The 27,751-nt window shown below is 38.8% G+C and overlaps 2 protein-coding genes and 1 long non-coding RNA gene across 4 annotated transcripts; 2 read left to right on the top strand and 1 right to left on the bottom strand.

Annotated features, from left to right (window-relative positions):
* Window positions 1-27,751, bottom strand: LOC144666147 (uncharacterized). Its single transcript, XM_078527509.1, has 2 exons — window positions 25,885-27,751; window positions 1-93 (listed from the first exon to the last, which is right to left on the bottom strand). The coding sequence occupies exon 1, from the start codon at window positions 27,748-27,750 to the stop codon at window positions 26,854-26,856; it is 897 nt and encodes a 298-aa protein (XP_078383635.1). The 5' UTR covers window position 27,751; the 3' UTR covers window positions 1-93; window positions 25,885-26,853.
* On the top strand, window positions 12,162-22,515 carry LOC144665970 (dual adapter for phosphotyrosine and 3-phosphotyrosine and 3-phosphoinositide-like). Of its 2 annotated transcripts, none has more exons than XM_078527301.1 (9): window positions 12,162-12,305; window positions 13,541-13,663; window positions 14,618-14,751; window positions 15,504-15,643; window positions 17,356-17,403; window positions 18,492-18,554; window positions 18,863-18,948; window positions 20,737-20,824; window positions 21,903-22,515. In XM_078527301.1, exons 1-9 carry the CDS (start codon window positions 12,259-12,261, stop codon window positions 21,945-21,947), a joined length of 774 nt encoding a protein of 257 aa, XP_078383427.1. In that variant the 5' UTR covers window positions 12,162-12,258; the 3' UTR covers window positions 21,948-22,515. The 2 variants fall into 2 exon arrangements, with proteins under 2 accessions (XP_078383427.1, XP_078383426.1); XM_078527300.1 differs by having other exon boundaries at window positions 18,489-18,554.
* On the top strand, window positions 22,825-23,902 carry LOC144666176 (uncharacterized). Its single transcript, XR_013573137.1, has 2 exons — window positions 22,825-23,133; window positions 23,383-23,902. It is a non-coding gene; the product is annotated as an uncharacterized LOC144666176 (long non-coding RNA).

The following is a 27,751-nucleotide window of genomic DNA, read 5'->3' as shown; positions in this document are numbered from 1 at the left end:
TTCTGATTGGCTGAGAAAGTGGCGCAAGTTTTTTGAGCCAATCACTAAGCGTAGTAATGCAAAACCAAAGCAAACGAGAATTTCTTTTCGACACTCAAGTGAAAACCGCTCATTTCAACCAATCAGAAGTGTAACCAAAACCAAACGTGACTAGCTCTCGCATGTTTTCCCGCCCTTCTTGCCGGCTACACGTATTTGCTTCGAGTTTTGATTGGTTCACTGGATTGTTTATGTCTATCTTTGGATTTGTTTTAACAACACTCAACCGCAAATCGTTAACTGTCGATTTGCGATTTTATTACTGTTTAGCGTATACATACCGATTGACCGCAGCAAGTTCACAATATTTAGACAATCCCAAGTTTTCGCGCCCGTATTGTTCCTGGCAAGATATGCTAACACTGAGAGGAAAAAGCAAAACTGCTCGTACTGTTTTAATACCGAATTGGCTAATAGCAATAGATGTTTTAAACCTGGTCAAAAAGCCCATCAGAGCTCGTAACTTTACCCTTGCAATTGCTTATTTTACCACTAGAGGAAGAAAGTTATGTCACACAATAGACTTTGCTAATGATATTTCTGTTTACATGAATATAATTCAATTTTCCGTTTTACCCGAGCCTGGTATGTTCTATACATGTATGTGAACATGATGAAATTTGAAAGGACAATCATCCGCATACAAGCCCCGCTTAAAAGGTTGAGTTGCTTTAAATCAAGCATCTATCCACTGAAGAAGAAGGAGAACCCTCGAAACGCCTGGTGTTTAACATTTTTAGCACACATAGAAAACTAAACTTTTCAATTTATTACAATATTATATCAGTCGGGGAACATGTGCCAGTTCATGGCGACATCAATTCTCCGGGACGTTACTGAGCCCGCGGTTTTTGTCCCGAAAGTTGCTAAGCAACATGACCCATTCGCTCGAGCGATTGCTTTCGGAGTGCTCGTGAGCGCTCGCGCTAGTTTTTGATTGGATGAAATAATTCGGAAACTCTTCGAGTGCTTCAATGACGATTTGCCAAAACTGGCACTTATTCCCCCGACTGATATCGCGCTACACAGTTTCAAGTTTACGCTAAAAGGTCTGTTGTTATTATTTAAAATCATGAAAGCCTTGAGGACGTTTGCTTTCTGTGCTCCTGTTGATGTGCCATTGCGGTTGTTGAGTCTTTGTTGAATGCTTTCTCTTTTTTTCTTAAACAGTCTGGCAGTCGCTGGCGTGACACCCCATTCAAACGCTTCCTCGACATGGCACGACGTCAGGCAACACATTGATTAGAACATGATGTCATCTGTATACTCAAAGCACATCAAGATTGACTGCATGAGATGAGATCCTAGTTCTTACTGGACATGAACACAATTATAAGCACGAGCACAAGCATAAGCATATAAAGCCTATAAGAGAAACGATCACACTCACTTTTAACTTCTTACTGGAAGAGAGCATGGGCATAATCAAGGAACAACAAACAATTTTGTCATTCTCGTCCCAATAACCCTAGATTTTAGATTCTAGGACTTCCCGTCTTCATGTATTCAGTCATGAAGTTTCAAAAGAATGTATGAGAGAGTAGTCGCGCTTTTGACTTCCGTTCAAGAATTCTTTGTTTTACAGCCAAAACACAAAAAAAATCGAATTAATTCAAACATCTTATGTCTCCAGAGCCCTTTGATTTTTGTGCCAAGGCTTCGCCGGCTATTAAGAGAAACAATAAGGGCTATGGGGACGAGAATGCAATCTTGTTTTCTTGTACATGTGCTATTGCTTTTTTCTAGTGAGAACTGCATACAAAGAATTGGTGTGTTCGTTCTTCTTATGAACTTCTTATGGTTTGTGTTTCATCACGTTTTAATCACGTGCTATGTGAATGCGTTAGCGGCACAACAATATTTAAGCACTACTTTGTAAATCACAATAGATACGCTTGAATGACATGATAAAAATAAAGACCTTGATGTGTGTTTCAAGTATTTGTTTGTTCGGTTTGTCTGTATACTTTTAATGGGGAGGAAAACATATGCCAGAAAATAAAATGTGAGAAATAGGGGATCAATTTAGGTTTCTGGGAAACTGCTCACCTACCCCTCCCCAAACCTAAAATTAACCCTTACTTATCGCTTTGGGCAAAATGTTAGGTTTGGGGAGGGGTAGGTGAGCAGTTTCCCAGAAACCTAAATTGATCCGAAATGGGAATCCACACAAATATGAAATATCATTTTCTAAAAAGACTTAATGATGATGATGATGATGACGATGATGATGTATAAACTCTCAGTAGAAAATTTCACAAGCAATTTTGAAAATGTGATGTATCATGTTACAGTGTTTGGCAAAAAGCAAAAAGTATACTGCAACAAACATAAGTATCTTGTTACGGTTGTTAAAATACTATGCGCGCTGTGATTGGCCAAATTGGTCAAAAAACCGATGTACCGGTAAACTGACGGCTCGTGATTTACAAGCTTTTGTCGTGTTCTCCCAACATCCCGCATGGTTTTATTTCGCCAGTAAAACCCTTGAAATCGCTATCGAACTCTAATCTAGAGCGCAGGAACTGGGCCGAGCACAAGGTCCAGAATATTTATAACAAGTTTGCACGAAGGTCCGGCGTAAGTTATCGTCTTTGAGAAACAGCCATTTTATACGAAACAGGACATGTTAAGATTGTGACTATTTCAATTATTGATTCTCTACGTTATTAAATTTGTAGTTTCTCATTGTTTACTGTATTTTTTGGTATAGTTTTCATAGTTCGTCTTCGCAAGTTCCACTTCTGCCGCTTACCTTATTGCTGGTTTTCGCTGTCACGCGAGTAACGCTACTGTCGCGCTGCTAAAAATAAATCCAAAGCTATTGAGTAAAAAAAATCAACAATATTAAGGTTGTAGAAAAATACTAGATATTCTACGCTTTGAAATCTCAGGTCTGTACGGTATTCCGTACTCGAGTTATCCGTCAAAATGTTCCACACAAATTTAGAGTGCACAATACGGAAACGCCATGTTGGAGCCCGTGTGAAGGGGCTCCAACATTTTAAAAACGCACTTTGCGCAATCTGAATATTTTGGAAATGTTTTTGCGCTTTGAATAATGAGCGTTCAGCAAATGTCGCGACAAAAGCGCGGACTTTTAAAATGAGTAAAAATAGAAAAATGCGTCCTGACTCTTTTAAAGCCGGCGAAAATTTAACAAACGTTTCTTTGAAATGTTTATCAAAAGTTTTAAAGTATTTTAAAATGATTTATCGCAGAAAGTTAGAAAGAAGACAATGTAAAAATGGTCGCAAAGCGACACCGCCTTACTTTATCTTTTAATCCATCAAGAGATTAATTTTTCACAGTCTAGTTGGAATTTCAGCTAGTTTCCCGCGCGCGCCATCTCCTAAATTATCGTTAATTATGCAATTCATATCCAATATAAAAAGGTCCTGTCGGATTGCCGCTAATCAGAAGTCAGTGAACTTTGTCTGGCCTGCTTTGAAGAAACATTAAGTCAGTTGACTGGAGAAGCTCGAAGTTCGAAGGCTGCAAAAAGTAAGTTTGTTTGAATATATAGTCTATATATAGTTCAAAAAGTTTCTTGATTTCTTTCACATGATACAGATTGTAAACGAGAGGAAAACTATCTACGAACAAATTGTTGATTGTTCGCGAGAAAACAAACTGAAACTGGGCGCGACTTGTTGTAGTTTTATTAAATTTCCTATGATAATTTAAAACACTCTTTTCTCTGTCAAGTTGAGTCAATTTCAGGTTTCCGTAATGCCAAAGCCTGTTTAAATCGAAAATTAATCGTCTTTATGATTTCAATACTTCTTTTAATTCTATGAAACGTTGCATATTCTCAATTTTGGTCACAGCGAGCCAAGATTAGGAGAACTCCAAAATCTGTCGCAATTATTGGCTTATAGTTTAGCATTACCCTTTGCCTAGCCAATTAGCCTTTACTTTCAAACTTCTCTATCTTTGTTGGTTTGGCCAAAATTGGTCACCGCGCGCTAACAAAAGTGTAATGGTTGTACTTGAGCTAAGGCGCCAAAATTTTAATTTCGTTCTGTCGGTTTCGTCTTACCATCTTGGACACCAAAAACGTGGAATTTAGCACTTGAAAACATTTTAATCCTTCTGCATGAGCACTTTTTTTGTTATATTTGTGAAAAGTTTTAATATGTGGTCGAAACCAGACGCGGCCAGACATAACGCGCCAAAAATACAATGCAGAAAATTTTAAGTGATTTGTATTTGTAAATCGGACTCAAGAACTGACTACGATGCCAAAACTGCTACGGTGAATGTTGTTCACTTTAATTTTGCAGAATGATCTTGCCTGACATCTTAAAGGACACATTGCTTTTGAATTCTGCAATTTCTTTATTTCTTCAATTTGTTGTCACATTCAGTACTATTCATGAATTCATGGCGCTCAAAGAACCATTGTTTTGGAAAAACCCAAAGTTTTGCATTATCTCTTGCTAGATGCAAAACCTTTCAAGTTAAGGACACACGACGTTTTAAACAAAGATTGGTTCGCAGAGCAAAGAAACAAAATTAAATTTTTAGTCGTCGTAAAATTTCACGATGTACAAAAATCAATTTTCATCATCACATGTACATTACTTTATACTTGCGCAGAAGCACATTACTGACTAGCACTAAAGTGATTTCTCTAGTCTAGCTACCGACAGTCGCTGAAAGCACAATAGTCATTACATTGCTGTTAATCCTAGGTGCTATTGTTGAGTTTGAAATGGCGCGATTTTGTAAATCATGTACTGAATAATACGGTAACAAATATGTCGTAGAGCTGATTTAAATTAACTTTCTTTCCACGGCTTACATAACTTTCCACGATGCATGATATTTCTGATAAGGGCCATTAAGATCTTGAAGAAATAATTTATTAGTTTGTTCTTATTTGATAAAGAACTTCATTGGGAATTAAAGCTTCAGCGGGGCAAACAATGAAATTACTTAAGTTGCGCTTGCAAAGAGTAAAGATAAGTTGAATGTGCGCTTTTGAGGCGACTCAGTCGTTCACTGATTTTAAGGTAAGAAATCAATGTCTTAAAATGAAAACTTTTTCTTTCCATATTCGTCTGTCTTCTTGTAAGCTCCACCATTCGTATTTTATGTATTGCGATAAATCAGAAATCACTTAAGCTTCGATCGTTTAACGCTTAAGTTAAGCAATCTTTATTCGTGGTCAACTATGAAACAACAGTCTGTTTTAGAACTTCAGAAATAGCTGTTTAGTTAGGATTTGTAGCTCAATGAGATTCAACTGAGAGGACAATAAAACTGAACCTAAAAACTTGATCAAAATTACAGCTGCCGAGAATGTAAATCGGTGTAAAGCAGTCTAAAAGAACGCACAGACTAATCGTAGTTGCAGTTACCTCAATGTAGAAGTCAAATTAAGCTTTTGTACACTTTGCGCGCGCAAAGGATTTTCGTCAAATGTGTATGCGACACTATATCTGAGAGTGAGGGAGGGGGGAAGGGGAGGAAGGGAACTCCCTTCAATCAATAATGGCTCCTGATAATGGTCTTTACGGGGAGGCTCTACCCCAGGGCCGTTAACAGGTGGGGGGGGGGGGTGGGCGATGCGATGGATGATGCAATGATGCGTGACGCGACGGGTGCGTCCGCACACAGCCACGGGCCACAAAGGCCCGCCTAAGGTCCGGAGTGAGGGTTAAAATGACTCTCAGGATGCAGGAAATTTACACGTCACGATTTGTCGGCCCGATTTGGCCCAGATTTGATAAGAAAATGAGTACGCAGTTTAAAATCGATTTCTTAAAAATCTGTCACAGATTTTAGAAAACGGGCCGATCTTCATCCACACAACATCCGGTCGTCAAATGGCAGCGTGTAAATTTGCCTGCAAATCGGGCCAACAAATCGTAACATGCAAACCGGCCTTTAAACAACTTGATTTTTCCACATTTCTCAGGGGAGGATACCACCGGAGCCCCTAAGTCGCTCACCCCTCTGGCGTTCGCACCCACCCATGCAAGATCCTCCCTACGGCCCTGTGCCTGAATAGGCTCTACCTAAATAGCTGTTTCAAGATGTCTCGAACAGACCCATCTAACAAAAAAGCAAATTCATCAAGTATTTTGAGGGGTTACTTGATCCAACGGTATAAGGGTCGGACCTTGAGATGTAGTCTTCCCGCATAAATGTTGAGTGCCTCCTCCGCCCTCCACGGGGCTTTTAATACTGTACTAATGTTGTTTTATTTTCAGTTACTGGACAAGAGTAAAATGGCGTCTAACACTGGGATAACTGTTTTATTCCTGATGATGGCAATTCTGTGTATGCAAGGTAAACTAAATGCCATTGTTACCCTTATAAAGTGATATGGCTTTGTTACGGAACGTTTTTCAGTAACAAGGTAGATTTTGAAACAACACAATTTTCTGCTATCGTAAAGCTAGTGTGTAGGTGTTTTGCACCTGTTTTTAGAACAAAGCCTTCTAACAAGAAATGAGCTCCAGGTTTTAAGGCGTGAAAAGTAATATCCTTAGAATTTTCCTATTTGCATAGCTTACGTAAGTCAAACTGGGTTGTCGAAACACTATTGCGTACAACTCGTTTATGACGATTGACCTTTTTGTAATAACTTTGAGTTCTGCCTGTAAGCGAGTGAGTCAAGATCTCCATTAAACACCATGTTCCTTGATGATGTTTTGATTCACTTGATATAAAAGATCCCGGAAGGTGACAGGGCACCTCCCGCACTACTTGCTTTAAAATGTCTTCTTTTGGTCCATGTACCATGATGGATAGGTGTAAAAACCTTAGGCTTTCTGTTAAAGTGTAGCGTGCGTTGCAGACAAACTTCACCCCGGACTATATCGAGGTTTTTGTGACACGTCCTGCTGCAACGCAGGCTATTAAAGTGCTAACATGATGAAATTCGCATCTGTCCTATCAAAGACGTTTTAAAACATTACGAAGTAATCTGTGTGAAAGCTTTGTCACGGATTCTAACAGATTTTCGTACAGCCAAAATTTATATTTGAAATAATAATCAATCCATTTTTATTAACAATTGCTATATAAGGGCATTGAAACTGTTAACGAGCGTCTTAAGCTGGGTATGGCTTAGATGGAAATGGATTGAAACTGGAAAAATTAAAACTTAACTTTTCAAGTCGTTTCCGCGCGTTCAAAAAAGTCGATATAAGCATGATTTCCATCCGAAACTTATGGACTTATGGCTATATCTTTCTTTAGGAGTTCAAAGATGTTATTTATGGGTTACGTTGCCTACCATTAATCTCAGTACAGTTTAGACCAAAAATCTACGACATCCCCGCGACATAGCACTTTTAACGCTCTTTTCTCTCTGTAGCGGCTGGCAGGGATCTCTGTGAAAAAAAGACGCAAATGTCGGATGGAAATTCCTTTGTCACGCAAATGTGTACTTACAATGGTTGTTTCGGATGTTACGCTCAGTATGCCGGAAGTGCCGCGTTCGACCAAGATTGTAAAGATTATTATAATAACGTTAACGGCCTCGGACGATTCTACAAGTGTTGTATTCACACTCCTGACAACTGTCCAAAACCGGTGAGTTATAAGAAATATAGTTTTGTTATATAAACACCAGTGAAATACCAGGATTTTTCCCTTTTACTAAAAATCATATCTTCATCGCGCGCGGTGAAGATACTATTTTTCTCTTTCACATGTGAAGATATTGACGTCGTCATGGTAACTAACATGATAGGCCAATAACAAGGGAGCTTCCTGTTCAAGTTTGCCCTGTTTCAATACTGAATGAACCAAAGTTAATCGATATTAAGTCGATTAGTAGGTTAAACAGAATAATACATGGTTGCTTGGAGATATCAAATTTGTCTCCGCGCAACCATGTATTATCCTCTTTATAGAACGCTCAACAGATTGGACGAGAGCAGCACAATTTTATCCCAAATTGTATCTCAAGGAGAACCTATTACTTTTCTTTCCGAAGTTGACCCTAAGTCTTCCGAAGATTTCCGAAGTTTTCCTAAGTTGACCCGAACACTTCGGAAGACTTCGTTAACCTTCCGTTTTCCTCGAACCTGTGTTACGAAAGAATTTTCCATGTTTTTCAGTTATTTCTGTGTTTATCGTTATTTACATTTTAGTCTGTAGTCCCTGTCCAAGTAGAAATTCATCTTTGTCGTGTGCTTGGAAATTGTACACCTGTAGATCTGCCATTTTGTTCAGCACCACAGATAATTTAGTGGATAAACATTTCGGTAACTTCTCCTTTTAAGTTTTTTGTCCATAATTTAAAGTTCCTTGCGCTTCTCTTGATGTCATTGAAGATTATTGAGTCTTTGTTGAATGTCCTCTCTTTTTCGTTTTATAAACAGGCTGGTCCCTGGGGTGACACCCCATTCAAGCGGTTCTTCAACATTGCACGACGTCAGGAGCAACACGATGCTTAAAATAGCGGTGCTGTGTTTGATGAGCACATGACGTCATCTGTATATTCAAAACACGTCAAGACTGGTTTTCACCGGGAATCACCACAAGCATGCGCACAAACACAAGCATAAGGCCCGGGCCAAACGTCGAACTTCGCATGAGATGAACCTAATGCAAATTAGTAAAAGGTATTGTTTTTGGTCATTTGGTTACGTTCGACTCATGTAAAGTTCGACGTTTGGCCCGGGCCTAAGAGTAACGATCACGATCACTCTTAATTTCTTATGTTGTTCTTACTGGAAGAAAGCATGAGCAAAATCACAAGAACAACGAAAAATTTTGTTTTGTTGTGCCTATGCTAATGCTTATTCCTTCGTTCTTCTTATGAAGTTCTTTTGGCTTGTGTTAACGTTTTATCGCGTTTTGTCTGTGTTATGTGAATACACTGGTACAAGAGGGTCTATAATAGGGAGTCGCACAATCTGCAAACCGCCAAAGTTAGACCGCAAAGTTTTTTCCTCAAGACCGAGACCGCCCTTATCTTATGGCCGTAAACTGCCATATACAGTGGAACCCCGATATAACGATATGCCAAGGGGGCAGTAAAATTATATCGTTATATCGAGGAAACGTTATATCGGGGTTCCGTCCCATACATTTTATACCTGGACGGCTGACCTCGAGGACGGCTGACCGGAAGTAATTTTTCGCGTGAGGCCTATGTTGCGCATGCCCGCTCCACGCACATTGCCGTCCAGCTCCGTCCAGCTGTTGTCGAGGGCGTGAGAAGTAGAGTTTTGCCGTCCACCAGTGAACAGGAGGGCTTTTTGTATGATTTCGTTTAAAAATCTCATTAATTTTTTAATTCTGTTACTTTGTTAGGTGGTCCTTTATGGTACTCTTGGTTTGGTACTGATAAAAAGCTAAGAAGTCAAGTTTTATTTGCGGTTGCGAATAATATATTTGTTGTGCTTTGCATAAACGCTGATGGCGGAACCACGTGCGTGAAATTATGAACTTTCTTGCATGTGTTTCTACAAAAATTTCACTTGGAATTTGTACCCTGTGAATGAAAATAGTGCTTTCTGGTCCCAGATTTTGGGCTAGAAGCGCCAAATGTTTTTCTTTGCACGTTTTGGGCTAAGGAATTATTGATCCACTAACGAAGCCGTCCTCCGTTCACACACGCCGGCTCTTAACGTTGGAAGTTGCTGCCAAGAACGTCGACATCGGCCCAGTCCTCCTCGCGAAATTCTACCGTCCTCGAGGTCAGCCGTCCAGGTATCTTAAAGTCCCTTTTGACCCTTTTACTTTTGCCGGGACATAACATATTCATCGTTATATCGGGAATATCGTTATATCGAAGATCGTTATACAGTGGAACCCCGATATAACGATATGCCAAGGGGCAGTAAAATTATATCGTTATATCGAGGAATCGTTATATCGGGGTTCCGTCCCATACATTTTACTTTTGCCGGGGCATAACATATTCATCGTTATATCGGGAATATTGTTATATCGAAGATCGTTATATCGGGGTTCCACTGTAAATACAAATGTACCCGCAGACCGACACTCAAAAATGATGGCTTAGATCACCAGACCGCTAAAGTATAATAGACCCTCGAACAACAATTTAAACACCAATGCAAGAGACGCATGAACAACGAGAAGAAAATAAAGACCTTTATGCGTGTTGCAAGTATTTGTTTGTTTGTCTGTATACGTTTTGACGGGAAGGAAAACATGCCAATAAATTAACTGTGAGAAATGGTAATCCACACAAATGTGAAATATTATTTTCTAAAAACCCTGATGATGATGTCTACTCTCAGTAGAAATTGTTAAAAGCAATCTTCAAAATGTGATGTGACGTCTTTTCCAATCATCCAGTAATTGAGTGTGCCGCATTTTAAGCGATCTTTTGTTTAGTTTTAAAACTTTTTTTCACTTCAATTTGATCTCTTATTTTGAGTTGCTATACACATGAGGTTCAGCCAAGTCGAAACGTGGTCGGTCTTTCTAAAATTTTATAAACGTGACGAGCAAGCGAGAACTCTCACCAAATCATCGCATCGTACTCATTCAGAGCCGGATCAAAACCATTCGCTGCGAAACTCAAAACGATCGTCTCGTAGCAGGTCTAATGACCGTGAATTTTAATTTTTTCCGTCGCTAGTTCGGTGACTCTGCGACCAGAGTTCAAAGACTTCCCATCAGGGCCGTAACCAGGCCTTTGCCATTGACGAGGCAAGATCTTGCTAGGGGGGTCTGGGGGCAGGCGCTCCAGAAAAGTTTTAAATCTAGAAGCTCTGAAACTCTTTCAGAGACATTTTTCTTGAGGTATTTCCTGAGAAAAAATAATCTTGTTCAACCGAGGATTATTTTCCAAACAAACATATTTTGTTTTAAATTTTGGGTAAAAATCTAGACGAGGCAAGTTCGTCTTGCCTCTTGCTAGTTACGGCCCTGTCCATCCAAATCAGTAGCCTAACGCTAACGCTATCTGGAATGTCCATAAGGCTAGTCCAGTCCCTGAACTCTCTCTTCCGCGCGCGTTTTATAGGGGCTGAACCCAGGCGCACGAATAGAGAATAAATCTTTGTTCACCACTGATGAAAGGCTAAGCCCGAAACGTTTGATTTATAATTAACTTTTTGGCACTTACAATACACTTTTTTTGCGCGAAGAGAGAGTCCAGGATAACTTGCATGCGCATGCAAGTTATCCTGGACTCTCTCTTTGCGCGCCTGGGTTCAACCCCTATAAAGGGCGCGTCGAAGAGCGAGTTCAGGGACTGGACTACCATAAGGTTTGCTTAACACTTGACTTCCTGTTTTTCTGCTCATTTAGCAAACAGCTGGATGCGTGGGTAGACCATTAAACATCTGCCGATATAAACTCCCTTGTTGTTTTGACTTTAGAGCCTTTAATTAATTAATTAATTAAGGTTCCTGCGTCACTCTCTTATTTGATCAAGCAAGGTTCAGTCCAGTTACGCCCTTCTCTCGCGTCAAACATCTGGTTAAACCAATTCATTTTCAGACGAGATTAAAAAAGTGTTGTCCAAACATGCCCAAAATTGGAATTCTGTCACAATAGTTTGATAAACAGTGGCTTAAATGTTCTTCGTTTTTTCTTTTCGTGTTAAGTCAAGGGCGTTTTTTTATCTGTTTCTCGCAAACGGAATTGTATTTGATATTAGACAATTGGCCCGAATTCAGTGGTATATTCAATTTATATAAATAGCAATTTTTGAACTTTCCAATCGATGCAAGAATGCGATCTACACCAAAATTTTACGGTGGTTCGAGGGAAACACCGACGAAAAACTGTCAACGAAATCAAGGAAGAATTCATATGCTGTACTTCAGATACTTACATGTATTTAAATACAAATTCAGTTCCTTGCTTACTCTGCTAGCTTGTAGATTTTCCAATTGGCCAAATTGAGCGAAAAGTGCAAAATTTGAAAGTTCGCATTCTTTAACACGAACTTCAAATTTTGTCAATTTAGCTCTCAACGACGCTGCAAAATAGATCATTTGGTTTGAAAGGGAACAAAATTAAAAATACAAAAGACCTTACTAATCAAATCAAGATTTAAAACTTTAATTAGTCTTATTTTCTTGATCTTGGGTTAGCACAAACTTTATAATTGTAGAACAATTGTATTTCCGGCCGGAAGTTTCGTACGAGACACTCCCTGCCTTCCCTCCCCCGCTTGGTAGTAGTATTTGACGTCAAAGACGGAAACCTCCTGGGATCCCCAGAGGGGATTTATTTGACTGAGTTCTTTTGACAGACGAAACAAAGATGGCTGACCACTCGCTCAGCGAAAACGCCGAGGTGGAACAATTGAGGTTAGTGTCTGTTCCTGCTCGTTTAAGGCTTATTGATTTAGTTTAATAAGAACTTAAGTTTTAACTCTAAGTAAAAATATATATATCTAAGAGGGATCTATTGACAATTTTGCCTTTTATTCTACTATAAGCTTATACATATCGTTTATTTGCAAAGCAGCTGTGCTAAATGTACGTGACTATTTTTCAATTACTTTTGTCCGTCCTTGAACTGCAATTTAGCCTGTTTTTACAGGAAAATTGTATGGAATACTTTTCAAAGCGTACTCGTCTTTGGCAGTATAGGTTTGTTTTTTGGAGAAGACATTTCAACTGTACTGTTTTTAATTTAAAATTTCGCCGTTCGTTCGACGTATTAATTCAAATCTGGTATGCTTTTGGTGGTCGATCGGCTTTCTACCATCTCAGACATCTGCTTATTCAGTGCAGTTCTTGCAGCTATCTTCGTATCTGTGTTCAGTATTGGTTATTTCCTAGCTTCTAGCCTTAGTAGCGGATGTTTTGAAGCCAAGGAAATGCATCTGATACCAAGAGATGTTAGAAATATAATATTCAATAATGTCGACAAAATGTTAGCACCTTTGCCAGACACGAGTATACAAGTTAAATTTCATTTTGCCAAAGACGAGATATCTCGATCTAAATCGAGATGTCTCGAGTATAAATTAGTTTGTTCAAAGCTTCTGTTTGTTCATCGTTTGATAGGCTATAAGCCTCGGTTTACATGACAGCCTTGACTGTTACTAGTATTTCCTTTAAAGAATATCCATAATTCTTTTGTTTTTTTTTTTATCTTCTGTAGCTCATATATTGGTACTGTTAAATTCAGGAAACAAGCCATGGGCTCATATAATTTTGCCAATTTTCCTTTCAGGTTGGGTATGATTTGGGGAGTTGGGGGTTGGGGGGAGGGGAGAGGTTATTCTTGGATGGAAATTTACAACTGGTTGTAAAATCCCCAGGGGGTACTTGGGATATCAAGTGACAGGGATGATCCAATGGGGGCAAAAATCAAGAACCCCCAAAAATCCCAACCTTGGGCTACCAATAAAACCACCAAAAAACCCTAGACCAAAAATTAGCCCGCCTAAAATCAACAGAAAACAAGTTTTTTTGTATTATTTTTATTCGCAGAATACAGTCTTTTTACAAACATTACAGGTCTCTGACGATATTCTATAATGGCGTAATTTAATACAAAACAATCTGATCTTTATTTGATGATTATTTTACAGTTGGTATCACTATAACATAAGTCGTCATGTGGCAGAAGGCTTGTTGATGGCAAATGGAAAAGATGGAAGTTATCTGCTGCGAGCAAGCTCATCAAGCCCTGGGGAGTATTCCCTCTCAGTGAGGTAACGTTAGTTATAATAACTGTCAGATCTCTGAACTCAGCAAAAAATGAATTTTTTTTGGATATAGTTCTATGTTATTGAAGTGTCCCCAGTAAATGTTGCAGATTATTTCCTTGGCTATAGCAAATTTGACACTTATATAAAGTTGTTATCGATTAATAGCTTAGCCAATCAGTTTGCAGCATATTTTGCATTAAAACACTAGTAGAATTCTACTTATTAACATTAGCAAACAATCTAACAGTGCAAACACTAAAAGCTGTGTTTCTGTAACTCTATAGAAACACAGTGCTAGTGCAAGCTGTTTAGGTATTGATTGTGCAAGCAAAGAAAATTTATCACATTCTCAGTTAAGTTTTTTAACCACAATGAAAGAGCCATTTTTATTATTCCTACCAGTAATTTCATGAAAAAACTGGAAACAGTAGCCTTTGGCTTGTGTTTGCACAACAATTTCTTGCTCTCCAAAACTTCCATTCTCGTTTTAGGATTTGATAGAAACAGGGAAAGGTTTTCCACTTTAATTAAACCCATACTATAAAATTCTGCTTGTAAGCCTTGGGTTTTGAATGGGCTTATGAGGGCTTATATCCAGGGGGCTTTTAAGTGGAATAAAAGAAATGCTTTGAAATGAGGTACAGCAGTGTTGATCAAAATAAATTTTTATTATTTTATTATTTTCATTAAAAAATCATAATAAATCAATTTAATTTTGATATTTAGAACGATATTGGGAGAGGGGGGCTTATATCCAGGGGGCTTATAATCGGATGTATTTTTTTGTCTACGGGAAGATGGGCCTATAACTAGGGGACTTATAAGCGATAGGGCTTATAAGTGGAATTCTATGGTATTCTCCAAAGTGACTGGAATTTCATTTCTCCTTACTTATCAGTGCACTTTCAAACAGATCTGTAATGAAAATTTCTATTTTCAATCTTTTATTTGATTTAGATGTGCCAGTTCAGTGAAACACTTTCAGATTGGCTGGGATGGTACGCAGTTTAAATTTGGAATGGGATCCTTTTCGAACATTAGTGAGTTTGTAGAACATTTTGAAAACAAGCCTTTGATTGGAGGTGATTCTGGTAAGTAAAACTCTTTTACAGGGTTTTCAAAAGCTATCCAAGCTCCAGATGAGATTTGAACACGACCCTCCGTGACCTAGTCGGATGCTCTAAACCACTGAGCTACTGAAGACTCTATGGTGAGCAAGGGTGAAAAATGGGTTCAAATTCCATCTGGAACTGACGTTATCTCTCACTAAAACAGTGAGATAATATAACCCAAAAAGAAACGCTTTTAACTCTTTTTCCTTCCGTCGCTGCCCCTCGTGGCGGCGATTCCATGTGGGGCTCAGCCCCCTCCTGCCTGTGTGTTGGTCGGGTCCGCTCCTGGTCCTCCCACCCTGGCCCGGGGGCTCGTCGGGGGCTCCCCCGCTCCCCCCCCCTTCCTTCCTCTGTCCCCCCGCGGGCGTCTCTCTCCCGCTTTTCGCCTTGCCTCGTCTCCCTCCTCTTCCTCCCGCGGTCCCTCGGCGCCTCCCGTGCCGGTGCCCCCGGCCTGGGGTCATGATGGGGGTGGGGGGTTCAAATCCAAAGTTTAAAAGGTCCAAGCACTTATGTATAAAACTGAACTGGAATTCCAAGAGGGAAGCAGGATAGGGGAAGGAGGGGAGGGATCTAAAAAAACACCACCTGACAGTAGGAGTATGTATATTTTCTGGAACAACATATTTAGATACCTCTGTTATAATGACAAGATTTTTAATATTCATTTTTATGTTATAAATTAAACTAGTCCTGGTGGACTAACTTGTTGCATCTATTGTTGTCATTGTAAGGGGTCTTGACGTTATTGAAATATCCATATCCAAGAGATATTGAAGAACCAACAACATATGAAAAAGTGCGGGTACATGCAGAGTGGGGAAAAAACAGAAAGAGTAGCATGGAGAACAGCGTGGATGATGGCGTGCAATCTGTGAGTGAAAAATGCTTGCAGTTAAAAATAAAATTTATTAACCATTTTTTTAATGGGAGGCAGATATGTCCAGGATTGAACGCTAATGAGATTCACGTTCCTCATGACAGGCGTCACCAAGTGTCCTCATTAATGAAAGTTCACCAAAACACACCAAATTCTGTCAAACATGAAGTAATATGGAAATGTCAAATAACACCGTCAAACATGAAGTACTTATAAAACAATACATGCGTTCAATCCTGGACATAAGTGATGGGAGGCGCAGTGGCCTAATGGTTGGTGCACCGACTCCGGATCGAGCGGCCTCAAGGCCTGGCCAGAGTCACTGTGTTGTGTCCTTGGGCAAGACACTTTACTCTCATAGTGCCTCTCCCCACCCAGGTGTATAAATGGGTGCCACACTGTGGAGTAGAAATATGAATCCTAGCCGCTTAATGCTACAGAAACCCGGGATGAGCTCCGGCAAGTATGGACCACTTTGGCTATTATTTTTTTTGTTTTCAAAGATGAAAATCTTATTTCTCACTATATGAACTAAACTTTGCCTTACACGTAAGTAATATTCTGACCACTTCACTATTTTAGACAGAATATAAACAAATTTCTAATCAAATTGAAGGAAACCTGAAAATAATAGCTAAGTCCTCTTATCAGAAAAACACCAAAGATGTAATAAATGATAAAACAAAAATGAGCAAGGGTTGCTACATTTGAAGTAGAATAAGATACATTATGAATAACAAGTTTACATACCGGTAAAAAAAAAAAATTCAAAAAATTTCAATGTTGAATTCTGTGAAGATGTTCTACATGTGACATAGCTCCCTTAATGTGCTTAATACAGACACCAGCTTTTGAGTTGTATTGACACATTGTTGGTCAGTGCAGTGTCTAGTTTGAAATGGCTTTTGAAACTTGTGGAATCATTATTTTGTGGTCTAACCATGACATTAGTTTGGAAATACTTTTTTACAATGTGTAGTTCCAGAAAATATCCACACCCACCCCATGGAGGGTCATTGGAAATTCTGAGGGGGTGGGGGGTCTCATAAGCCAAAATTATTAAAGGAAAGTGTGGGGCTTACCGTAATGATTCGATTTAGCGCCCTCCTTCAAATAAGCGCCCCCTTCCGAATAAGCGCCCCCCTTCGAATGTGTTTTTGTCAATAAGCGCCCCTATTCCAATTAGCGCCCCCCATTCTAATAAGCGCCCTTATTCTTATAAGGGTCCCTAATCTAATAAGCGCCCCAGTTGTTGTGGATAACTGCCCCTACTGAAGTCATCGACGTCGAATAGTAAACTCATGAACATTCACCGTACCGTACATGTATATATTTACTGCTAAAATGAACAATTCCTTTAAAAGTAACTGAACTTTCCACAATTTTGTTACTGTTAACGTTTCTGTTATTGTTAGTTTTTTTAATATTTATTTAAGTTTTGTTTTGATCATTTGGTTGTTTCTTAAAAAATTAAATAAGCGCCCTGTCCCGAATAAGCGCCCTGTCTCGAATAAGCGCCCTCCCTTGAGGTGCCAAAAGTAAATAAGCGCCCCGGGCGCTAAATCGAATCATTACGGTAACTAGAATTTCCAGAGGGATGGGGGGATTCAAACTAAAAAACCTTCCATGGGAGGGGTATGGATATTTTCTGGAATAGCACAATCAGCGTTTTTGGTGTTAACATGTAGCTGTCGTTTTTTTTTCAGTTTGGATCAAAAGAAGGATATCTTACTAAACTTGGGGGTAAAGTGAAGGTAAGAACAAAGATTCAACAACTTCTAATGAGTAGGCTTTATTCATGAAATGGTCACCTTGTCATTCGTAAAAATTGGTGGTAGTACAAAATGGTTGCCAGAAATGAAAAGAGCATGATGAAAATTAATTTGCAAAGGTTGCCAATTTTGAGACTGCTGATGCTTAAGCGTGATATTTTATAATGGTTTGTAAGTTTCAAAAAATATAGAGGATTTGTATGAAAAAGTGTTGCTGGTGAGCAAGCCTTGCTCGCGAGCCACTTGGGTGTGGGGGGTAGTTGGGTATAAGCTGCAGTAGACTTTCATCCCATCCGGGGGGTGGGGGGGGGGGAGTAGAAGTTAGAACTCCTAGAAGCATGAAATACAAGTAAGGTGGTGGGCTGTTGCATTTGCTGTTGTCCATCATTGCTGACTTTTCCAAGCTGTGGTGATCAGGGATGTTGCTAATAAAGGCCGCCTGAAAGAGAACTTAAATCCCGCTGAAATCACTGAAAACAAAGACTTGGGTAAACTTTACAAGCTGACAAGACCAGAAAAGTCAGCTGGGCTTGTTGATGAGCTGGCTTAGTGTTTTCTTAGCTACATCCCTGGGCGGTCAACTTAGCACAGCCCTCAGTGTGTGCAAGGAAACATTCAAGAAACAATTGCCCATACCTTACGACACAGTTCTTATACTTACTTATACCTTTTTGGTATGCTTTAGTGTAGTGCAATTTTTTATTAATAAAGGTTGATTAAGCCAAAATAACCATGGCGAAACTAAAAATTATGAGATTGGTAATGTCGCCAAAATGTAAGAAAAGCTATGATTAGATATTTCCTTAACCGAATTTGGCTTTAAAAATCAGTGATTATTGGGTCAGTAACTTGATATCACAGACAATTTGGACAGATCAGAAGACTAGGCTAGGTCTGATTGGTTTATGGGCTTAACGTTACTTGTGCTAGGTCAGACGAAAAGCTTGTTTCTTAAGTCCCTGTGTCTACACATCTTCACAAAGTAAGATATTTGCTGTAGCATTGTAGCTTGATGATAAATTGAATAATAACTAATTTTAAAATAATTTTTAATTGGTGCTCTCTAGCAGAACTGGAAAACTAGATGGTTTGTGCTATTAAAAAACGAGCTGAAGTACTATAAGACAAAAGGGGTGAGTATGAAACTTGAGGATTTTTGCCTAAATTATATTATGTTTCCAGATTGCTTGACATATTAAGAGTATGTTTTCCTTCATAGGTAAAACCCCCAAAACTCCAGTACATGCTGGGTTTCCAAGTTATAGCTGTAAATATGCTTAGCAAGCATTTATTCAAGATGTTATTCTTGGTGTATGTAAAATGGCAAGCTATATTGAATAAAACCCCTCCTTAATAATCATGGGGGTCAAATAAACTGCTGTTGTCAAAATTATATGGAAAATTAATGTCTGTTTTGACAAGTTTGAATTTGTATTTCCAGGACAAAGAGCCAATTAAAACAATAGACCTTGAAGATTGCCAAGAAGTAGCAAGAGATGATTCACTAGGAAAAGGAAACTGCTTTAGGTGAGCTTTCAAAAACATACAGCAGTATCCAGCTTCTTTAATAGTGCATTTGTACCAAGGGTGAAATTAAACCACAACATGTACCGGTATATGTAACTCTTATAAGCTCTTATATGTTTGGGCATGCATTTTGAATTTGATCAAATGTGTAGCAGAGTCCTATACAAAGCCAATAGACCAATGTGGGAGAATTCAGCTGGTATGTTTTTTTGTGTGTGTGTGTGTGTGGGGGGGGGGGGGAGGGGGGTTTGAAGAACTAAAATGTTAAATCAAAGATCAGCTGAAAAACACTGTCTTTCTAAATCTTCTCGGTTAATATGGCATGAAACAGTAGGTGCGCATCCCCTCTCAGTGGGGTGCGGAACTGGGCCGTGTAGAGGGAATCCTCACCGGGATTCCTGAGGGCCCAATGTGTGCGCGTTAGACAAATGCGATCCCAGTACGTGGACGTGTTTTGCTAAACACGACCCTGTTCCCAATGCTTTTTTTTGTCAAAACTCTGTCATTTCGGGGAAGGTATCACCATTTACTCATTTTACATGGTGTTTTATTTTCTCACACTGGTTAGAGATTACATTTTTTGGAAAAATATGTGTCGTTTTTGGTTGTAAAAACTCACATTTTTCAACTAGGCATGACAAATTGGTTCGTAAGCGTGAGTTGGCGTGAGATCAAAGTTTTCAACTCGTAGGCGTGAGACTCATGCCCAAGGCGTGAGAGTTGGCAGGTATAGGATAACGCTATCCATTGGAAAAAATTGCTTTCCAGTGGATAAGTCCTTAACAAAACATACTATGCTATCCACCTGATAGTGATTTATCTGGTGGATAGCGTTATCCACTCTTTGAACAACTGGGGCCTGGACTTGATTTGCAGAGATCGCAGGTTAAGTCTCGTTCTGACCACTTGCTGGTGTTGCTCTTGTTAGTCCTAAGTTCAGCTCCTTGGTTATGCTTGTAAATAGCCAACTGGTTAGCCTCCTGCCAGTGAGGATATTTATTATTTTATTAGGTACCGTAAAACCAAGATACCTTTTTTAAAATTTTCTCAATTGGGGGTGGGCTTATCTTGGGCATTGGAAAAGGGGCTCTTTTTTCTGAACTAATTTATGGAAAATTATGAAACTTATATAACATAAACTAAGAGAGTACCGAACTGGTTACGAAACTCTCTTCATGCAACGAGTTTATCTCCAATAGATGGCTCCAAAATCTCATTAATTTGTCGATATGATAGCCACAAAACCCGAACGCCTCCATCACCATCTTGTTTTGCTTTACGTTCTCGCCATAGTCCGATATTTCGCGTACGATCAATTGCCTGGTTACTAAGCTACAAACGTTCGGCAAACGCAAGTTCTTGTTTTTGTGATACATCATGGAAAAATATGTTGAATGAAGAAACCTTCAAAATCCAAAATCTCATAATATGTCAAAGTAGGATTCATTATATCAAAGACTCATGTGGGTAAGACTGAAGTATTTTCTGTTTCAATGTTCACTGAGTTAAATTACGTTCGATGAAGAAGACTTCCTAAATACTCAACTTTGGATTTTCTTTGATTTACTTTCAAAAAACTTTTTTAACATTTGAATTGTTAAACTCAGGGTGCGGCTTATCCACGGGTGTACGGTATTTTCATTCAGTGTGAGTAGAATGACTACGGTAACCATGTGTTATCCGTATTTTTAAGCAATAAACAGTAATGGTCTTCTAAAAGCACAACATCTATGGCATGTTATTTCTATTGTCACTCAGTTAATTTTTGTGCTTTGTCTTGGCTTGTAGGATTGTTATGCCTTATCGGACATTTTTCTGTTACGCCAATTCAACTCAGGAGGCAGAAGAATGGATCAAAATTCTTCAATGGAAGCTGGTAGGTATCGACAAGTACCTAATTGTCTATCATCTTAAACAATGTAAATGTACCGTAAAAACTCGTGTATAAGCCGCACTTTTTTGCTGCAATTTCGGGCTCAAAATCGTGGGTGCGGCTTATTTACAAGACAATTGCTTTTGAGGGGTGTAAATTGCCTAGGCTGGGGTCAGAAAAAGCAGATTTTTCTTTTCTTGCTCCATTAATTTTGTATGAATTTTTAATCCTAAAGAAGCCCAAAAAACGCCACTTTAAAGTTTAAAAATTTATAAAAAATTAATGGAGCAAGAAAAGAAAAATCTGAGACACAGTTTTTTAGACAAATGTATGTAGATCAAATTCCACATAAAAGTTTAGACTATCACATAAATGTGTTCTCAAATAAACCTTATGTTGCGCTACATCATAATTGCAAACAAAATGCTGACGTTATAAATTATGGTCTATATGATCTTTATTTAATAAGCTTTCAGAAAATATATGCTTTATTGGGGTTACCATTGTTGGTTTGCACACAATTTAACTTGGAACGAAAACGCCAATTTTCCTTCCGTGATACCTTAAATGGGAACTGGGATTTGGGCAAATTTTCATTGGGAAATGGGATTTGGGTCACTGGGAATGGGATTTGGTCACTTGGAATGGGAATCACAGACAGAAAAACAATAGAACTGGGACTGGTATTTTGAAAATTTGGGAAAAATAGGTTGGGAAATGGGATTTGGGCAAAATTTGGGCAAGGAAAATGGGATTTATATCCCCCCCCCCCTTCAGGACCCTCTTGATACCCCTCCTGGGGAACTCAGATGAGTCATTATTCTTTATTCTTAAACGCTGATTTTTTTTCCTCAATTATCAACTCCGTGCTCTTAGTATAATTGCTGGGTGCCCGAAAGCTCTTATGTAAGAAATCTTGGGTGCCCAGCTCTTAAAAGCTTTCACGATAGAAAAGTTATACAAGTTGTCCAAAGACAAAAGAAAAGAGCACAGCTCTGATTATACATGTAGGTCATGTGGACATGCTGTAACTACTACAACATTACATTCTTTTCATTCTCTGTCATTGTCTTTTTTGCAGGAAAATATGACCATGTCTAGAAACAGGCGTTCTACAGTTAGATGAGACAACAGAAGAACAATACAAAGATCATTTTATCCAGATGTTAATTTAATTAATTGATAATGTAAATAGATATTCTGTGTGAAAAGGACACTCTTACTAAAAACAAGTTCAAGTTTTTTCACCTCATGCTATGGTACATCAGTGCCACTTGGTGCCCAGCCTGTTTAAGGGCCTCTTTACTCGAACCTGGTTTCCAAGATCTTGCCTTACCATTATTAAAATTTCCTTTGTGAATTTTACACTGAGGAGTACATCTACCAAGATCTGTGGCTTTTGGTGGTTATTCACCTCGCTGCTTTGCGGCTTGGTAAATATCCACCACTAGCCACTGACACTGAGGTGAATAGTTGTTTTAGTAATAATAATAGACTAAAACAGTGAGATCATAAAAACCAATCCAATAAGGATTACTTTTAACTTATTTATTCCTGTCAACAGTTACTGCTTTTGCACGTGAGTTGCTCGGAGGTGAATTGCAAAGAATATTCCATGTTGAGTAGCCAATCAGCATGCGCCAACAACGCTATCTACTTAATTGTAATATTCTTGGAGACAGGTTTTTAACCCCTTGCCTCCAGGACGTATATTCGTCCTCTCTGTGTCCCTGCCGGGACGTTTCGTCCTCCCGCTCCTGCCCTGTTCGCGATGCCTTGTTCTCCCCGTGTGGGTCTGGCACTCCCGCCCTCCTCCGCGTGCTGTGCGTGGCGTCGCCGGGCGCTGCTCCCGACTCTGTGCTGTCACAGCGCCGTCTGGGTCTCGGATGGGGGCGGCCTCGTCGGCCTCCACACATGTCAGGGTCGGGGCGCCCGTCGGGCGGGGGGTCGCTCGGGTCGCCTCCCTCTCGCCGTCGTGCGGTGTCTGCTCTGGGGCAGGGGTAAGAGTGACAGTAGATGCAAAGAAATTTTTAGCTTATTAGGTATCCCATTGCCATAGCAAAACAAGTGGTTAAAATTTTTTACAAAGAAAAGACTTTTATGGCAAACAAAGGAATTTAGGAACTGCTTATCGTCACATTTATTCTTTCTGGACTGAAATACATCACATAATGGCTTGTAGTTGCAAAAAATTATGTCATTTTTTGAAACTGGCACTAAGGGCGTTGTTTGTGTGGATCCATGGGCAAAGGAAGAATTTAAACTTGTTATAAAATATTCTCATTTAAGGTCTTCTTGTTGTTTTGTTTTAAGTGGGTAGGGGGGGGGGGGGGGGGGGCCCCCATAAAAGAGGGGGGGGGGGGGGTGAAAATAAAAAAAAAAAAAAAAAAAAGGGGGGGTTATTTTAAAAAAAAAAAAAAAAAAAAAAAAAAAAAAATATATTTTTATATTTTTTTGTGTGCACAAAACCAAAAAAATTTTATTTTTTTTCCTTTTCCCCCAACCCACAAAAAAAAAAAAATTATACCCCCACAGAGACCCCCCCCCCCTCTCAACAGAAGGCCCCCCCCCCGGGGGTAACAGCACTCCCGAGGTCTCACATAAATGGCTCACTATTCTTCGAGAGAACAATGAAATAAACCACAGAAACAGTGGTCACAGCCCCCAGAAAACAATGGCAACTACTACATTAGAGAACTTGTAGTAGAATTATTACAGGGTTACATGAGCTGCTGCACAATGCCACAGATTTTAACAGATTTTGGAACAGCCAAAATTTATATTTGTGTTGTTGGTCCATTTTTATTAACAATAATTGTTATTTTAGAGCACTAAAACTGTTTAAAAGCGCATTTGGCTGCAAATGGCTTAGCCTGCGAACATAGACGTATTTCTGCCTGTCGCTTCTCTTTGCCAAAGAGAAATGACAGCCGAAAAATACGTCTGCGTTCGCAGGCTACAGATGGCTTGCATGGAAATGGATTGCAAATTGAAAACGTTAGCCAATGTTTTCAAGTTGTTTCTGCACGCCTTCAAAAAAATTGATCTTTATAGCCGAAGTTTGATTTCTATTCCCCCCCCCCCCCAAAAAAAAGGTTTTGTCGTCAGTTAAATGTTCAAAGATAATGTTTTTCATGGGTAAAGTTGCCTACCACTTATTTCAGAACAGTTTAAACCAAAAATCTGCGAAATCCCCGTGACAACGTCCCTTTAAGCCTCAGTGGCGAGAGACTGTAAAATAACCTTGAGTCATACAAACTAACCGGTGATGCCATGACACAAAGTTCGACAGCCAGTGTATAACATTTGCCTTCTAACAATTAAAGTAAAGTAAAAAATTATAATAAATTATTCAGGAAAGATATATATGGTGAATATTATACAAACTGCGAGACAAAAACTCAGATATAACAAATTCCTGGTTTTAAGGAACACATTTTCTCTTTCACAAATTTAGTACTAGTAAATACTACCGGTAATTATTATTAGATACTGTCTTAAAGTTAACCAGGTAGATAATTATGAGTTTCAATTGTTGAGGAACTGAAAAAGAAACTGAATACTAGTTTCCATCAATAAACTTTTCCACTACATAAACTTTTGTTGACTTTTATTAATAATGACGTCATACTAACCAAGTTACACTGAGGTTTCTTATATGTGTCAGTGTACACAAAGTATTTTGCGGTATTCTCCTCTGGGTAATAGTAATTGATAATCACTTGTTATTACCGCGTAACCCGAAGTAAACAACCGATGACAACGTAGAACAAACGGAACAAGTCTAATTTGAGATAATTAAGACGTTAACTATGTCAACAAACATCAACACAATGTGCTCTCGTGCTGTCTTGTAACTCACGCGTGCTCAATTGAGGGTATTCGTTCACGTCTACCCATGGACAAATTATTTTAGTAGATGCTAAATCAACTAATCAAAGTGCAGGCTTAACTTAGGTTGTTCTACAAAAAAATTATGCTACGTCTACTCTAGATAGCCTTCCTAGATCACCTTGAACCTGCTAATTAATTCTAACTGTATTTCACTGGCACTACACCGTTGAAGCTTGATATTTTGAACCTTTCTCCACACCTCTAGTCTATTCCAACAAATCCTAATTAATGCGCTATTGTGACCGAGAAATACAATAATGCATAAAGCCCAAATTATAAAGCTCAGCACTAGACACATGTACGCAGTGCGGACCTATTTTTATGTTCTGTTTTGTCTCATTGGTAAGCCAGCTTAGAATAGAGTTTAAAATTTTTTTTTTTTCTTTTTTTTTTTTTAAAATAAAAAAAATTTTTTTTTTTTTTTTTTTTTTTTTTTTTTTTTTTTTTTATTTAAAAAAAAAAAAAAAAAAAAAAAAAAATAAATTTTTTTTTTTTTAAAAAAAAAAAAAAATAATTTTTTTTTTGTTTTTTTTTTTTTTTTTTTTTTTTTTTTTTGTTATAAAAAAAAAAAGGTTGGGCGGGTAAAAAAAAAAAAAAAAAAAAAAAATTAAAAAAAAAAAAAAAAAAAAAAAATATTTGTTGGGGGGAAAAAAAAATTTTTTTAAATTAAAAAAAAAAAAAAAAAAAAAAAAAAAAATTCTAAGGGGAAACACAAAAAACATAACACATGCACGCACGGCAAAATATAAAAAGAAAAAAGTGAAGGAGAGAGGGGGTGAAGGAGTGAATTCACTTCCCCCACTACAAATCTTTTTCGAGTTAAAAAGTGTGCATTTGGGAATAGTTGCCATCTGGCCAGAACTCATCCCAGTTCCATAACATCAAGTGACTTGATGTATTTCTACTCCTTCCTAGATGGGATGCTAGTCTGTTGCTGGGTTAAAAAAAAAAAAAAAAAAAAAAAATAAAAAAAAAAAAAAAAAAAAAAAAAAAAAAAAAAAAAAAAAAAAAAAAAAAAAAAAGGAGAGAGAGGGGGGGAAAAAGGGGGGGGGGGCGACAAAAATTTTTTTTTTTTTACTTTTTAGGGGGAGAAAAAGGGGAAAAAAATTTAAAACAAAAAAAAAAAAAAAAAAAAAAAAAAAAAAAAAAAAAAAAAATAATTTCGACACACAAGTGAAAACCGCTCTACTCTCAGCACTTAATTCCCTGGTACCCATTTATACACCTGGGTGGAGAGAGGCACTAAGAGTAAAGTGTCTTGTCCAAAAAAACGCTGCAGTGACGCCAGTCAGTACTTGCACCTGGACTGCTTATATATATAAATCATAGAGTGACATATATAAATCATAGATGTCCTAACTCACTACTGTGGCTGTTTTGTTTCTCAACAAATGTTGAGCTTTATTGTGACTGAGGTAATTGCATATCTAAAGGTTTTACAGTCAACTCTCTCTAAAACGGACACCTTTGGGACCAGCTCCAACTGTCTGTCTTAGAGAGGTGTCTGTCTTGTAGGAAGTTTAGTTACAGTAAAATGACTGAAAACGGCAGGGACGGGACCAACACCAGGTGTCCTTCTTATAGAGGTGTCCGTTAAGAGAGAGTTAACTGTATTGCACTGCACCCTGCCTTTCAAGCAAAATATACAAGTTAGTGTTAGCATGCAGGCCCTGTTCTTAAAGCTGTGACCATGTTATCATGTTTTTGTTCTCTGTGTGTGTGTGAGTGTGTGTGTGTGTGAATGGAAATCGTGTCCCGTTTTTTTTATACTGTGTAACCTTAATTGCAATATTTTTTTCCGCTTGGCCCAGCCACTTAGCTCGATTAGCCTTAGCTATTTCTAAGTGGCTGTGCTCTTTTTTTATTGTAAATTTTTCCTCTTGCTTGTATTTATTTATTGTAACTTTTCTGGGCACTAATAAAAGATTGTTGTTGTTTTGTTGTTGTCAACAAAATGATATAACATGGTCAGGAATGTCGTCAGAAATATATCATAAACTGCCTTGGTTGGGCAACTGCTTCTGCAGTTTTTGGGTGAGACTGGTGACGATTAAGGCAGGGGTATCACCACTTGTACTGCCTCAGAGGGGTACTGACCGCAGGTGAAGTGATAACCATCAATACCCCTCCTGGGGAACTCAGATGTTTAAGTTTACCACAGGGATTCGCCAATCCACCTGTTCTGGGAATTCATTTAAGCCAACGGCCATTCTTAACCACTTGGATTTCTGAACGTCAATCGTCACCCCCCTGATTCTCAATCTGGCCAGACTCGCCTCGGAAATGTCTCGGCAATCCTTAACTTCCAGATTCCTCAGAAAAGGGCAGTATTCGCCGATCATTTTCACGGCAGAATTGGACACCCGCCAACAGCCCCTTATCCCAAGATGGGACAGTTTCGGGCACGAATTAGCGATAATTCTAATGCAATTATCGCTGACTCCGTAGCAGTCATTAAGAAGGAGTGTATTCAATCCATTGCAACAAGAAGCTACCGATGAAACACACGCATCTGTAACTTCCCAACAGCCTGTAAGATCGACATGTTCAAGACTGGTGCAGCACAGAGATACCTGAGTTATAGCATCGGAAGACACCCAGCGACATTCGCGTAGCTTCAATACTTTTAAACCCGGGTTAAATTCGGCCAATGTAAACAGCGCCAGATTTGATACACCCGAACAAGCCGTCAAATCGAGCTCGTGAAGCCGAGAATTCCGCTTTAAAATGTCCACCAAGACGGTATCACACAACCAGCTTTTGCAGTTCTTCAAAACTAACAGCCGTAGACTCGAATTTGCTTTAGTTATCAAGGAAAATGCACTCGTTGTGAGGCGAGATGAAACCTGACTGCAATCCAGAGCTCTTTGCCAAGCGAAGTAAGAATCGCAAGCTTCACGGCAGAATCTGGACACCCTTCTGAACTTAAAGAGTTGTGGTATGGTGAATTGGGGGAATATGTGCAGAAATACCACGTCTTCCCAAGGCAGATTGAAGAAATTTGGGGAAATTGTTTGATGACTAATATCCGCCATA

This window comes from Oculina patagonica, chromosome 9 (genome assembly GCF_052425735.1).
Source record: "Oculina patagonica isolate OP01 chromosome 9, crgOcupat, whole genome shotgun sequence".
Taxonomy (NCBI): domain Eukaryota; kingdom Metazoa; phylum Cnidaria; class Anthozoa; order Scleractinia; family Oculinidae; genus Oculina; species Oculina patagonica.
This window is presented reverse-complemented; position numbering and strand designations above follow the sequence as displayed.